This window comes from Aquila chrysaetos, chromosome 17 (genome assembly GCF_900496995.4).
Source record: "Aquila chrysaetos chrysaetos chromosome 17, bAquChr1.4, whole genome shotgun sequence".
NCBI classification, from domain to species: Eukaryota; Metazoa; Chordata; class Aves; order Accipitriformes; family Accipitridae; genus Aquila; species Aquila chrysaetos.
This window is the reverse complement of record NC_044020.1, coordinates 25,302,986-25,318,361: the sequence shown is the minus strand read 5'-3', so window position 1 is coordinate 25,318,361 and position 15,376 is coordinate 25,302,986. Positions and strand designations below refer to the sequence as shown.

Below are 15,376 nucleotides of genomic sequence, written 5' to 3'. Positions count from 1 at the left end.
CCTAAGTAACTCCTCCAGTTCAGCAGAAGTCATTGTAATGAAAAAATCTGTGTGTATGCATACCATATATTATAAATCACTTCATCTCCTATTGAAGCATGGCCACTTCTGGGTAAAAACACGGCAGATGTTTAGCATGTCATGTCACAGCAGCTCTCCATAGCAGATTTCAGCGGGACAGGAAGAGTGCCATGAAACTGCAAGAAGGATTTAGTTAGGCGAGACGTAATTACCAAAGTTGGACTATGTCCAGGACACTGGGGCAAACCCTCCTGCCTTTGCAAATTTGATTTTAACAACTTTAATTTTAAACACCTGATAGTCGTATTTCTTGCCAAGGGAACAGATTGCTGAAAGTAAGAGAGGCAGCATTTCCTAAGCAGAAAAATCTCAGAAAATGAAGAAAGGCAAAAAAAAAAGTTTCCTCCTATATGGTTTGTGACACCTCAGTGGGAAACCATGAAATATCCACTGCAGAAACACATTTTCTGGGCTGTAGGTCAGCTTAGCTTATAGTACTCCACAGCCTGAGCCAATATTTTGTGCATGGAAGTGATGAATTGTAGAAAGTGGAACAGCACAGAGGAATCAGTGGAGGGAGGCCAGGTCAGAGCAGTGCAGAAACAAAACAAGAAGAATCTGCCTAAAAAGAAGAAAATTCAACGTCTTTTGCTATTAAAACATATTTATGCACCAGCATTGATTGATAACATTGCAAATATCCACATCCGACAACCAAATGGTTCAACACACCAGCTTGTTTATGTGGAATTCAACTGCGTCTACAGCATTGCAACAAAACAAGCAAAGCAAAATGAATACCTGAAAGAAAACATCTTGTATAACATAGACCTTCTGAATCTCGGGAGGAACGTTGTTGACCTTGGCTACCCCTGAGATTTGCCACGTGAGCAGAGAAAACCATTTCTCACAGCAGTTTGCAAGCTTTGGAATAAGCAAGTCCTGATCCTGCTTTAGCGCAGGGGGATGGAGTAGGTGTCTTTCTAGGTTCCCTTCCAGCCAAACATTTCTGTGACATTAAGGCCCACCCCCAAAGCCTGTTAACAAGGATTCAAAAGATAATGGTAAGATAACAAAGCGTCTACCATAGCAAGTGGATAGCTTCTCCAGGAAACCAATACTACCCTACAGAAGGGTACTTCAGAATAGTTTGCAGAGGAGTTGCTTTAAGTAGAAGAAAGCTGTACTTGCATCACCCTGAAAATAACTAGAAGCATGTGGACAATCTCTTTTCCTGGCTTTTTCGCCCAAGTGAAACAACCTTCTCCAGTTGCTGCTGAAAGGAATTTAATGAAATAATCCACACCTGAGAGATTATTTCCATGTTTGTACAAAACATAAAACAAGTGTTCTGTGCTGCACATGGGACACATTTATCTCGGATGGAAAAAATCTGAACTACTGATTTCCCTAATGTATATGCTGGTCACACCGTGGTTATCAGCGGAAGCTAGGTTGTGGCTGTTGAGTAATATATGGCCCTGAGTCACGCATGCAGCTTATATTCAAAAAAGGGGAAGGAGGAGGGCTCAGGCAGATGTAGTTGTACCTACTTATCAGCGTGCCGAGGTTACAGTGTGCTGTGGGCTCCTGTTACAGTCTCCCTTCTGCTGTGTAATCCTCACACAGCTGCACAAGACCTTACACCAGTGCTGCTACCCTGTCTTTAGTGCCCGAAGTCTGAACACATCCTTTGCTTCTCGTTATGAGAAAGTGCCGCTTCGGGGTTTGATGGATGGCCATAGACCCCTGCAGCCTATCAAACTCACAGATCAGCAAATAAGCCCTCAACAGCTTTGTTACAGGATTAGGGTCGGTACATTCAACGCACTTTTTAAGCCCAGGGAAGGAAGCAGCCCAAAGCTTCAGTGTATTGCCTTTTCCATCAGGTCTGCTGCCTCATTTAAAGAATGGGAATGTTTTAGACCCACCTATTATTAAAAAAATATTATTATTACAGCTTTGCTACATACTGACATATCCCCTTGTGCATACTGTGTTAAACAAGGAAGTGCAATTCACAAGTTGAACAAAATAATGAAATACTCCATGTTTCACTGTTTCTTCATCAGCATGGTAATGAAACACAGATATACTTCATCTACCCAGTTGATGACGAAGCTCAGACACTAATCAGAGGTTTGCTGTTATTTTTGGCTGTCACACACAAAAAACTATAGCAGAAACCATTTTCCTTTATCTTTTAAAACCCGACTATGTAGAAAGGAGGCAATGGCTTTACACAGCTAGCCTCTTGTCCATTTGCACTGTAGAGTAACTAAAAGGACTAGTGCAAAACATCTCAGACTCAGTTCTCCTCTGGTGTAAATCAAGGCAGTTCCACCACAGATCAGTGGAGCTGTAATATAGCATACACCAAGGGAGGATTAGGCCTTCTGATACAAGTATAAGAATTTCTAATTGCAAACACAGGTATGAAAACAGTATTTCCACGCCTTCCGCCGCCTTCTTTTGTGTTACTGTGTATCCTCATCTCCAATATTCTGTCACTTCAAAAACCATTAACAAATGCATCATCAGCAAGCAGAAAGACTATCACCTAGTCTAGGCAGCAGCAAACTTTTCTAATCCAGCCCTGAACTCTCAGTCACAATCACAGTTAATTGAGATGCTATAAACACGGACAGGCCAAATGTTCAACCATGTCTCCACCTTTCTGAATATATTGAAATTCCACTCTAAGGCTGGTATCTGCACTGCTATCTAAAACCCGTGTTACTGATAATTTAAACAATTGTTTTACGAATTCATAGGACATTATAGTGTCCTGATTACAAAGCATTTAAGGCAGATACTTCCTTTTAAAGGTATGCTTAAGCACTGAGCTGTTTTGGAATTAATATGGGGAAAAAAAAAAAAATCCTTTCTTGTTTCTTTGGGACAGCAGTAAATTGAAAGTCATTATTTCTCCTAATAAAGAGAAGCATCCGTTTTCCCCTTGAAAGAAAAAGACTCAGCTACTTCATGATAACTTCATGCATGGCCAACTTCAGGGCTTTTATGCACAGCTCATGCCATCCCAGTCAGAAAGTAGCTCTGCAAGTAACCCTGCTAAAAACCAGAAAGGTGCACAGTGTCTTTGGTCTGCTTTAAAATCACAAACACGTGGAGAAACAGTTGTGCAATTCTTCTTAATTAGAGAAAATCACCACACTTTAAAAAGGAAAAATAGATTAGACTGTTCTAATCACAAGCAAACTTTAAAAATAAAACCAAATATACAAAAAGCCCAATCCCACACCTTTATGCTACATCTTGTAACAGACTGGCCTGGCCCACAAACATACTGAAGGCTCTGTGAGCTGCAGTTGCCAGGCTGGCCCTCATCCTGCTTTATTTGGGTAAAACTCCCTTTGACATCAGCTGGAGCAAGGTTTGTTCCTAGCTAAATCAAAAATCCAAGAGAGAAAATCACAGCTCATGACTCTTGCATGTAGCTGGAAATGGGCTCCAATCCTGCAATTTGCTGAGTATCTTTATCTCAGCATACAGAAACAGACTGAAATCACTGTCTTGGGACATTTTGGGGAAAACCAACTATTATTTATGTCTAAACACTTGTAGCTCTTAATGGGAAAAAAAGAAACACACTAAACCCTCCTGATGTTGCAGGTAATGCAGGGTGTATGACTTGCTTACACCACTTCTCGTGCGTACACCTGACACACACACAAGCAAGCACATTTATTTTTACTACCCAAGAGAAACCTTAGCTTGTTTACATTTGAGACAAAAAGCAGCAGTCCATCATGTCATGTCGTTCTAAAAACCTGACATTTACAGAGCTCTTTCCAAACAAGTTCATTAAACACTGCATGCATCTTAAGGCCATATGCAGCAGTATAATTTAGAGAGTATATTTTATAGGTTTCTTTTTCTGGTTTACCCGCTGATTATTATGTGCTGTAAAATTTCAATTATCCCAACTAGTCAGGGGAATAAAAAAGGGAAATAAAAAGTAGGTGATGGAAGAGTATATGTTAACAAATGCCATACAAAAGCAGTCCATGCAACACCAAGATTGTTAAATGTGTAACTTTTCAGTGTTACTAATACCCTTTCTCTTCTTACAGAAAGATTAATAGAATAAATAAAAAGCACAAAATGGCAACTAAACTACATCTCACTCATTCTTACTATGTTCTTACAAGCAGCAGGCATTTTAAAACACCGTGGACAAATGCACAACAAATTTTGTCCTCATTTGCACAATGCAGACTCATAGACCTAGATGCAACAGCGCAACCCAAATTAAAGGCTGGATTTGGCCCAGCTGGGAACAGGAATGACTTGAAAGATACAAGAATATATCTGCAAATTTCTCCCCATATCATATAAGTTTAACAACCTAATTCTTGTGTGTGGGGCAGACATACAGGGCTAAAATGGCTTCTGATATAAATGGAAACGTTCCCAAATAATTTCAGCTTTCTCCATTTACATCCCAGCATTTGGCAGCCAAGCGCTGTTACTTATGCCCTGAAGAGTCGCAAGCACAAAATTCTGTACCTGAAAAAAAAATCACAGAAAGGGCTGGGAATTTTTTTTAGGGTGTCAGATCTGTAAAGCTGAGATGGTGAAACTTAGTAAGCCGTCCCTGCTAAAACCAAAAAAGAGGGTATGTAAAGACGTGACAATATGAAAGGCCCCAACTGTACAGTGACTTGTCCAAGCACATTATTACACGTATACAGTTGTTTTAACTGTTTACCACTTTCTCATGTACAGTGATTTTCAATGGATGTTAAACTGCTAGCCTTAGCCAATTTCTGGAGTGTCCAAACTTGCTTACCAGTGGTTTTTAATGCCAGTTATTTCTCATCAAAGTGATTCCAGTTGATTTGGCCTGACCCCATCGCAATGAAAGTATTTTCTGTTTTCACTGGTGCTGTCAGGAATACATCTCTGTGGGATGCCCCTAAGTGTCTGCAGCCTGCACAACCGGTTTTTGAAGGTTGAGGAAGCTTGGCAGATGTTTCCAACCTCCCCGGTGCAGAGCAATCCTCTCCTTGCTTTCAAGAAGTTGACTTCTTCACAGCCGTGTGCATATTCGTTTTGACTCGCTTCTTTGCCGAGTAGTGATCTGGAGAACAACATATAAACAGAATTAGGGCTATGACACTGATAACAGCTGCTTTTCAAGAAATCCCTCAAATCTTGTTTTCGTGTTGAAGAAGTCATTTAGACTTCTCTACAGCTCGTGAATGAACAAAACTAATACCTTTAGCATGTTCCACATAAAGCTATGTAATACCAAGCAAAACAAAGGAAATGTGCTGGCTTTTATCCAGTTGAGATCAAAAGACTTTGGACCTTCTCATGCAAGCTGAGCAATGTGACATTTCACTCCAACTTTCAGATCCACTGCTGCAGTGCTTTCCAGACAGAAATACGTTTTTTTTTTCCTCCTTAAAAGTAACAAAAAATACTCTTTAAAATAACATCAGAAGAACTATATATAGGGCATTTCATTTCTGCTTATTAGATCAAACTGCAGATTCAAGAAGGACTGCATAAAACCTTGCACTATCACTGAATTGTAACTAATTCTTTGCTCAGCAAGTAAGCACTGTGGCTTATGGGGAGAACATTCATTAAATTTTCATACGTATGTGTGGTTGAATCTTTGTTTCAGGTGCAAACATAAATCAACCTTAACTACAGAACCGTGATTACAACACAGGAGTTTCCCTATGGGTTCCTTCCCTGCCTCTCACCCTTGCACAAAAAAATACAAACTTTTTTCAGGTCATAGAGCAGAATTAGCTAAAATGGAAGCTAGATGATTATTGATCTTTAGAGTCCATGGGATTTACCTGGTGTAAACTGCTTGTATTCATAGCAATGAATTTGCTCCAGTTTTAGTTGGGGATGCGGGGGCTCCATGATATTTAACCCTGAGCTTTCTATAGGGTGAAACGGGCAACAACTATCAAGTCCTCGCAGCATACAGTCTTGCACTGGTTTCAGTGCAGAACATTATTGGTGGGATGACTGGAATTCTGTAAGCTTTCACAGCCAAGTTTGTGCAATGGGATTCCTGCACCCAAATTCCTTAAGGATATGTCTGCATGGCACAGTGCAGTGGAGCGCAGCGGTACCTGAGCTAGCCCTAAGTTAAACTTCTGGAGCAGGACATGATCCCAAGGAGAGTGTATTCTCTCGGGTAGGAGAATGCACTGCTAGCTCAGTAGAAAAGCAAATCCTGCTATTGCTATAACCCGCTATAGTCTCTCAGTGGAGCAGGAGAGGAAAGGAATAGCAGCAAGAAAAAAAAGCTTACATTACCAAATGTAATCCTTTCTACTTATTTCTCCCATTTAAAAGACTTCTATATAGCTATCTTCCATTTTATTTTGGGAAAAGAAATGCATTAGGGATTATGCTTAGTAGATGAAATTCAGAAAAGACTTAAATAGTGGGTATTTCCATTTCTGCCTGTGAATAATTTTAGCAAGAGCCCAGCTGCTCAGATGCCCACATAATGGAGCCTAGTTTCAAAATTGATAGAGGTGCTTAAAAGCCAGGGGGATGCAGATGCCCCAGAGCCAAATTCAGATGGTCTAGCCTCCATCTAAGATGCTAAACAGAGTCCATGGAAATTGGCTGGTTTGCCTAAGGGACCCTAAAGAGCACTTGCACTGGCGTAAGCGAGGTACTGAGGAGGATGCTGCCTGCAGCCTGTCAGAAGGAAAGCCTGGCCACAGGGACCTGGGAGGGAAAGATTTCTGTTGTTCAAATACACCTACCTAAATACCTGCTTTCTTTTCCTCCCTATTTTCCCCCCAGTCATCTTGCATGAACTATCTGCTTCAGAAGTAGGACCAGCTAGCGAAAACACAGGATTGTTACCAATTTTCTCTCTCTGATCTTTAGCAAAGGAGGCAAGGATTTATGAATGCCTCCCAGGAGAGCCAAGGTCTAAGTGTATCAGACTCAGGCAAGCCAAAAGGTTTGGAAGAGAAGAGGAGTGAAGAGATGGCATGGTTCACCAACCTTGAAAAAAAAAGAAAATGAAAAAGTGAAAAAGGCTTATAGCCTGTATCTAAGCTGCTTTTTTATTTGAGGCTCTCCCAGAAAACAAAGCAGAACCACACTGGGGTCACAATGAAAAAGAGAGAATGGAGATGGACTGCGTGTATATAAAAGGGTTGGGAGATAGAAGGAAAAATCTAATTTCATACCAGTTTGCTCTCTGCGTGTCTGTGGAGTCAAATGCAGCAGCAAAACCTCTGCTCCTTCCACTCTGGAGGTGCCAATGTCCACAAAACCCCATGGCTGGTTTTTAATATATCGATACTTATTTAATGGGCCACAGCTGTCTTTGAAAGTCTAAATTAAACACACATTGTTGGATCTTAACGTGAAGCATTACAGTGTTCTCGTTGACCAAAGCAGAAAGCAGATAACCGGGTTCAAATCCAACCTCAGATCCTAATCCTCAACTGACCTTTTATTACGGGATGGCAGAAGATGAGCAAAGGGGTGGAAGCATGGGGTCAGACCATATCAGTAGGTATGACTTTCCCTGGCTCAGTTTTGCCTGAATTACTTCGGTCGTGCCCAGAGGGACAATGTTCCTGCAGCTAGAGGGAAACTTCTAATGCATCCTTCGGCTGGCAATCAGAAGGTTGTGTGTGTGTGTGCCTGTAATAGTAGGATTGAGAGAGGGACTGATCTCCAAGCCTCACCAAAAGAGAAGACTGCAAACGATTTTCCTGGCCCATCTCGCACACCCGGATTCCTTGGGGAGAAGGGTACTGTTGTTAGACTAAAGTGTTTTCTCTTATGAAAACACATGTGGGAAAGTGTTAAACTGTGCAGCGTGGTATTTTGGTTTCCACATCCCCTGATGAAATGTTTCTTGCCTGGGGAAAACAAAACGGAAGAAAAATATCCCCTGGAAATATCTGCATAATTTACTCCCACACACCTAGTGAGAGATTTACAATTGAACAGCAGTTCCCTGAAACCATCACAACATTGGGCTCTGAATTACACTTCTGTACTCCTACCTGTAAATTATACTGTTAATTAGTTAATGGCTGTAAAGTGCTTTGGAGAAGAAAAGAGCACTCATTAAATATCATTGTTCTGCACTCCAGTGTGCAATGTTCCACTCTTCATTAATCTCCAACCTCTTCCTGAACCTCTCGCTAGCAATTAAGTTTCATACTCTTAAATAGCAAATTAGTCTATTGTCTGACTTAACTGAGATCAACATCACTGTTCAGAAAGTGTTTCCTGAAACCTTAGCTTCAATTATCTTCTAGGCAATTTCAAGCTGGTGTCTCACATCAAATTCCCCAGAGAAAACCCTAGGTTCTTGAAAACCTCAGTCCTGGGTAAACCAAACCTCCAATATGGACAAGGGAAATCTAGTATATAGGATTAGATTTTTCGATCAAGCTCAAATCCTGTTGAGAAGAGAAAATAAGGGGCCAGATGTTCAGAAGACCTTAGTATGCAGGGTGCTGAGGACTTTCAAACACCTAAAGCTCTTTTATGGATGCTGAAACCCACTCCTGGCAGCAAGTCCTGGTGAGAGGCATTTGAAAACCTATCCCCTTCTGCCACCTGGCCAAGTTTAAGATCGATTTGCCCTTAAAGTTCCTGGATGCCTTCACTGAGTACAATATCCAAGCTGAAGTTAGCAGGAGACCTGCCTGCTTTCTCCGGTTTCTGGTCTTCCTCCTAAGGCTAAGCTGGCTGAATGGTGTTCACTATTGCACTCGGGAAAGGGTGCCCACGGCCAAACCTATAAGCGAGCAAAAAACCAAAAACTCCCATCCGATGGGCAACCCCGTTTTCCTGCTTGGCTCCTGCTTGAGAAATCACCTCACTGCCTGTCTTAGACTGCCTTTCTAAACATCTAGCCCTCCTAACCATCCTCCCACCAGAAGCGGTCATTATCTTACTGCTCTGACTGTGGCAAGTCCTAAACAGACCCCCAGGGCCAGGAGGGGGGTTGTGACACAGCACCCCCGAAAAACACAAGCACCGTGCCCATCAATTTAGAGTGTGCCTTCCTTCTCCTTCAGATGCTTTTTTGAAGGCTTGCGCTTTCTTAAAGTGACACTGGCTTATGGGCCTGTCAAAGAATTTCTAAGCAGCTGCTGGGACCAGGTTTGATCATCTGAGCCACACCGGGGTCTCACACAGCTGTCAAAGATGACTGTCTTCTTTTCTTCCCTTCCGAGATCCTCTTGCCCCCTGTTTTCTTGGAAGTTTTGGGTTTCTCAGTCAGCGCGACCTGGGCAAAACGGTGACTCTTGTCCCCCCTGCCCAGGGGCCGGTTCAAGGGCTGCAGTGGTCTCCGAGCATCTCCCACCACGCAGCTGTGGTAGAAGGCAGGCACATCGTGGCCTTCGAGCTCTTCCCACTGCAGGAGCCCCTCCATGAGCACGTCCCGGAGGAAATCGAAGTTCCATTTCTGCTGGACCCCCTCGATGCTGTCATGTAGCATGTGCTGGAAGTCCCAACGCAGCTGCTCGTGGTCTACGGGGCCAAAGAGGTTCCTGTAGGCGTGCGTTGTCTTCCCTGGCCTCTGCTCCATCTTTTCTCGCCAGTGCTGCTCTCCGGCGAGCATATAGAGCAGCGACTCCCTGCCAGGGACAGAAAGACCATCAGCCACCCTTTGCACGCTCAGTTTAGTGGTCACTGCGTACTCTTTAAGGGGAGAGTGGCAGTAAGCCTAGATACTTTTGATCCTGCCGCAGGAAATCTTGGCTTATTTTGAAAGAAATTTATCCCAATCTGCAGTCCAGAGTGAGAATTCCCATCTATAGGATGTCTCTATCGAAGGATGGGGAGGGGTGAAAAGCCCTCACCTCTTTTGTGTACCCTTATTTCAGTGTACACTGAGTGAGGCTTTGCCTTCAGGGGACAGAGATGCACAAGGAAGTGGACAACGTCCCTTGAGGTAGTGCAGCAAAAGCCAGAATGCACAGAAACCGACCATGAGTATCACCTTAAACAAGGGAAAAGGCCTGAAAAGGAAGACTTCCAGGACAACGAAGGCTGATGGCAATCATTAAAGTACAGAAGACATCTTTAATTTTACAGTGGAGGTGGTATCTCTTTCCTGACTACTCTTACCACCATTTGTTTTGCAGTGTCAGCCAAGTTGGAAGCTAAAGATGATCAGAGAAATCACCTGTTTCTTGCCTGACATTTTCATTCCCTCTTCTTGAAGCAATTGCCTGAGAAATGGTCCCAGTCACAGACAAAAACGCTGTCTTTCCTACAATGGCAAATCCCACACAAGCACCAGTAGGTGGATTTCCCATTTGGTAGGCTGACATGAGGACAGAAGAGACAGGGTTTGCACCCTCGTCTGGCAGGTAAGGTGGGCACATGGCAAGACTGAGAAGAGAAATTTGGCATTTTGCATATTTCATAGGCCAGAAGGGCATAAACATACCAAATACATTCACCCACTAATTCCTGCACCAGGTCTTTAATTTCTGGAAGATCTTGAATATAGATCTTAAAAGTCATTCAATTCTTTCTCTCTCTGGATCCACAAAACTCAGCCCCTCTCACAAGCTGTGATGCATAGCAGCGGACAGGCTAAAAAGAAACCTCAGAGAAACATTAGCAAACAGCCAAATTTTGGATTTGTGGCGCTACTGTATTCTGAAGGGCATAAAGAGTTTGGGGACAGAGCTAAGAGAGGTCAACTGGTGATTTGTCTACAGAACATGCCGACAGTCAGAGCAGCAGAGCTCCTGCAGAACCTCAAGCTGCAGGCTTGTCTCCAACATCTCAAAGAGCGCTTCAGCTGCAGCAGACACAAACCCAGATGCGACTGGTATAATCACCTCACCCCGCCCCCGTATTATCTTTGCAGGGTTGTATCTAATCCACGTGAACTCTGAGCATCCCCTCGCAATCACACCCCAAGTGCCTACTCTGACAATGTCACTTGGTGGCTCCGGTATCAAGAGCTTGTCAGCAACTGGGTGGTGTTGGCACTTAGATGGTTCTGCACGTAAGTCTGCTGCAGAAAACTCAGATACTGAGGGATGCGGCTACCTCCTCCTAGGTGGAAGCTGAGTGTCCGTTCTGCAGCTGATAACACACCTGAGCAGCTGAGGTCCAAAGAGGTGGACTGGCTTCTGCATCCATTTATAAATCTTATTCCCTGCCCTTAGCGGCTCTGAACCAGCCTCCTGCAAACGCACGGCCCACAGCCACAGGAAATTAAACCAGAGAGTGCCAGGTCTGGGTTGCCCTTCTTGTGCATGGATTGATTTCCAAACGTTGCGTGTGGTTCTCTGGAGGCTGATGTCTCCCATGGAGCTCCAGGATGGGAAACAGGGTAGCCCTGTTCTCTCTGGGACACCATCTGGGGCTGATCATTAGGTCCGATAGGACTCCGGAACCTGCCGGGCCCCAGCCAGGTCCCACCGGTGGCACTGCACTGTGCCGTGTGGTTACACCGGCTCGTTGGGCATGAGCCTTCAGCACTCAGCTGCCAACAGGAGCAAAGCTGGCGGGTGCCCACCACATATTCCTCACTCCCCGTAGGGCCTATGAAAGGTGGAAAAGCGCTTTTCCTGTGGAAAAGCAACCGAGAGCACAACAACAAGGATAATCCTCTAGGTGGCATCCAGAATCCCCAAACTTCACACAAAACTTTTCCCGGGGTTGCGTGCAGCCTTGCCCTCAGCCTTCGGGATACTCGGCAGTGCCAGCTGTCACTATAGCTAATAACAATCACACCTCTGCCACTTCTTCATCTGATGCCAAGCCCTCGGCAGCTTAAAATGAGTTCATTCAAAGGCAATCAGGTCTTAGGAAAAAGCAAAAGGTCTAAGGAAAGGGCAAACAGTGCTTTGCAGGAATATTCCTGTGTGTTAGAAACTTTCCTCATACATATTAGGAACTGTGTGATACCAGCGAATCAGGGTTAGGAAGAAAGAAGGTATTTATGAAACGATTATGGCCTTTCCTAATAGCATATTTTAATACCACATAGGAATGAAGTAGAAAAAATTCTGCCTTGCTCTGTTAGTTATGGCTATTCCAGTGCAGCCTGTGAATCCAGTGCCTTGTCTTTAAGACTGTCTATTTCCAGGTGTTTCAAAGGAAGATAAAAAGCCTGCAGAGAGGATAATTATGGAATAACCTTTCCCTGTGGAAAGTTTTCTCCTCATGTGCTTAGTTATGTCATGAATCACAAATGCTGCTAACTCTTCTAAACCTGTGTATATATCGTGTGTATATACTGCCTGTTGTAATTTCCATTGTTCACAGTCACATCCAGGGTGAAATCCTGGCCCTACAGAAGTCAGCGCAAGTTTGCCGCAGAAGAACCAGGACGTGACTCCTCGCTTTTTTCAGGACTCTTTCCAGGTCTTGGCTCCAAAGCTGCACCGTCACTATTCCCACAGCTCAGTCTGAGTTGCGTGGGTGTATTAAAACACCCGTAAAATGAGACCAAAATGTTTCTGAAATGCAAAAACATTATCGGTAGGGTCATTTCTTTCTTATTCCGTGACTTCTGCGCCACCTGAGACAAGCTGTGAACCCCATTCTGTCAAGCTCATACCTATACACACATCCTTACTGAGCCAAGATGCAGGACAAACGCAGAAGGCTGGAGCTCTGCACTGGCAGCGGCCACGTCTGTCTTCTCTCCAGTTCTGCGCTCGCTTGAATGAGCTGAAAAGAAACAGAAGCTTCACAGGCAGTTCAGCGCTTGCTCCTTGCGTCAGACTTTCAGAGCATCAGAGGAACGTTACCTCATGTTTCCGAATTTCCTACATATGCATGAGTTAAAATAACAGATGATAACAAGCCAGGGAATTAATGCTGGGGATATTTCATTTTCACTCTTCCGGTGAAGATCCATTTTCCTAAACAATTTTGATACTGAAAGTTGCTAGCTATGAATCTTGTTTTCAGACACGCTGCTTCGCCTGCGGCAGGTGCTCAGGCACCTTTAACTCATTCTTTTTCGAAACTAGAGCTGAAAAAGATCTCTCCCGGTCCCTTCGGGGTGCAGATCGAGCCGCAGCCCTTATCTCTGCCTTTAAATCCTCTCTTTTCTGCCTCCCCCGGCGCTGGCTGCCCCGGCAGCGCAGCCGAGTGCCACCGGCCGCCCCCCGCCACACACCGCCGCGCCTCGCCTCTCGCTTTTACACCCGCGGCGGGCGCCGGCCCGCAACGGCGGGGTGCGCATCCAACGCGGGGCTCCCGGCCGGAGCTCAAGGTTCCACGCAAGGTTGTCCCGAGTGCCGCCTCCCTGACGGCGGCGGCAGGCGGCCGGGATCGGGATCGGGATGGGGATCGGGATCGGGATCGGGATCGGGACTCATGTGCCGCCGGGGCGGGACAGGGCGGGCTCCCGTGATGGCGCCGCTACGTGATGGCGGCGGCGGCGGCGGCGGCGCCGTCGGCGCCGTCCCCCTCCGCGGCGGGCGGGGGGCCTGGTCCCGCCTGCGGGTTGCGGAGGGGAGCGGTGCTTCGAGGCCCTCGCTTTTGGGGGGGTGGGCGCAGGTCGGGCCCCGGAGCCCTTCCCCGGGAGAGCTGCGTGGGGGTCCCGGGGGTGGCAGCGGGGTGGTTTCCCGCGCAGAGCAGAAGGCGGGCGCTCCCTCAGGGGCAGACCTCAGCGCTGAGGGAGCGGAGGAGGGACGGGCGGTCGGGGCGGGGGGGGTGTGTGTGTGGGGACACACACGCACACACGGGGGTCCGAAGGAGAGCCCCCGGCCGGGTGTCTGTGGCAAGGCAGCGGCCCCGTTGGCTTGGCAGGGGTTCGACGCCGAGCAGCTTGACGGTATCCCCTCTGTTGTGGGTGGAAAGGTGCCGAGAGGGTTTTCCTGGACCTGGGTGGTAGTGGGGCCGGGGGGCTGTTGGGGGTCTGGGCAGGCTGAGGTGCTGCTGGGGTACCTGAGCCCCCCGGGGTGCGGGTGTCTAGGCCGAGCTCGGGTGCCTGTGGGTGTTGGCGATGACGGCTGCGGTGAGCGCACGGGGAGCGCGTGTGCTACGTCAGCGCAGGCACCGGGAAGGTACTACTGTGATGGTCACGTACATTTGTATATCATCATGATCAACACTGTATTTTCCTGAGTTTTAGTCGTCTTTAGCATTTCTACAGAAGTAAAGCGTTTCCATGTTTTAATTTCCCAGTTACCCTCAGAAGACTTGTGAGGCAGGCTGAATAATTCCTTTGTGGCAAGGTAGGTCTATATTATTTACTCCATTTTTCAGGTTGTGATACACAGGCAGAAGCGGGCAGGGGTTTTGTTAGTGTTGGGGCAGCTCCATCTTTGGAGTTTCCGTTTCTGAATTTGAAAGGCCTGCTTGGTTTTATTCTTCTGGGTTCTATACTGATGTTCAAGAGCAGGAAGAGAGGGAAGACCTGGAGAAAGGCTGTGGTTTTCTTTAGTTTATTTACAAACCAGGCAGAAAAGTATTATTAGCGATCGGAAAGATTAAGGGTTTGACTGAGAAAGGGATAAAAATATTAATTATATGAGAACATGACTTGTTAAATCAGGCAGCGGGGCCCTTTCTCCCATCTTCCTCCACCCCCAACGTATAAGATTTACGTCATACTTTCATATTCCACCCCTGAGCATTACCCCTGCAAAGGCAATGCCAAAACTTTGCTTTATATGTCGCCCTTCAAAACCATCTCTAAACTCTTGCAGGGGAAACTGGATGTGGCGTTTTGCATTTCCATGTGGATCGTGACCGTCCCCAGGGCGGGAGAGCTCTTGCAGCCAAACCCAGCAGCAAGGAGGGGGACAGAGCAGAGCCCGGTGATGTTCCTTCACATATCCCAGCCAAGGGAGGTATGCAGCCCGCTGGTAGCACTGGCCACATCATCACCTTGTCTGCCTTCGGTTGCAGAAGCTGGCATGCTTAACCATGTGGTGTGGGGACAATGTTGAGCCTTTGCCATCAGAGGAGCCCACAGCTTTTTCCAGCCTCCATATAACCCTTCCTCGAGCCCCTCATGGCATCCTTACGTGCCCCCACCCACTGCCCTGAGTGCCCTTGCCTCACACACCGACGGCAAACCATTGTACCCCAACACAGGGAACAACTCCACTGAGGCTGTGCGGTGGGAGATTGAGCATCAGAGGCCGGTGGAGGGCTGAAATCCCCCCCTGAGCCCTCTCACCCGTGGAATGGGGAGACCCTTTTTGCTCCATTTTCACTGCAGGTGCTCCGATGCTAGTCCAGCATTTCCGTGTCGAGGCTGGAAAGGGAGAGCTTTCTTTTTTAAGGTTTAACGGCGATTTCGAATGTTAAGAAAACCCACCTCTATCTATGTTGTTACGTCTTGCAAAGTGTTTTTTGGTTGTCCTTCATCTTTTCA

At 46.0% G+C, this 15,376-nt stretch overlaps 1 protein-coding gene and 1 long non-coding RNA gene across 2 annotated transcripts in view; one reads left to right on the top strand and one right to left on the bottom strand.

Moving 5' to 3' along the window:
• Window positions 1-9,196: 9,196 nt before the first annotated feature.
• On the bottom strand, window positions 9,197-10,542 carry LOC115352787 (cyclin-dependent kinase inhibitor 1-like). The gene is made up of 3 exons (XM_030041424.1): window positions 10,495-10,542; window positions 10,199-10,209; window positions 9,197-9,647 (listed from the first exon to the last, which is right to left on the bottom strand). Exons 1-3 carry the CDS (start codon window positions 10,540-10,542, stop codon window positions 9,197-9,199), a joined length of 510 nt encoding a protein of 169 aa, XP_029897284.1.
• Window positions 10,543-14,069: 3,527 nt separating this feature from the next.
• LOC115352529 overlaps window positions 14,070-15,376 on the top strand; it is a 54,647-nt gene continuing 53,340 nt past the window's right edge. The window contains exons 1-2 of the long non-coding RNA XR_003927179.2: window positions 14,070-14,228; window positions 14,703-14,846. This is a non-coding gene — a long non-coding RNA (uncharacterized LOC115352529). The remainder of the gene's footprint in view (window positions 14,229-14,702; window positions 14,847-15,376) is intronic.

Excerpts from the sequence above, each read along its gene's own strand:
- LOC115352787 (XM_030041424.1), bottom strand. The coding sequence starts at position 10,542 with ATGACTTTTAAGATCTATATTCAAGATCTTCCAGAAATTAAAGACCTG.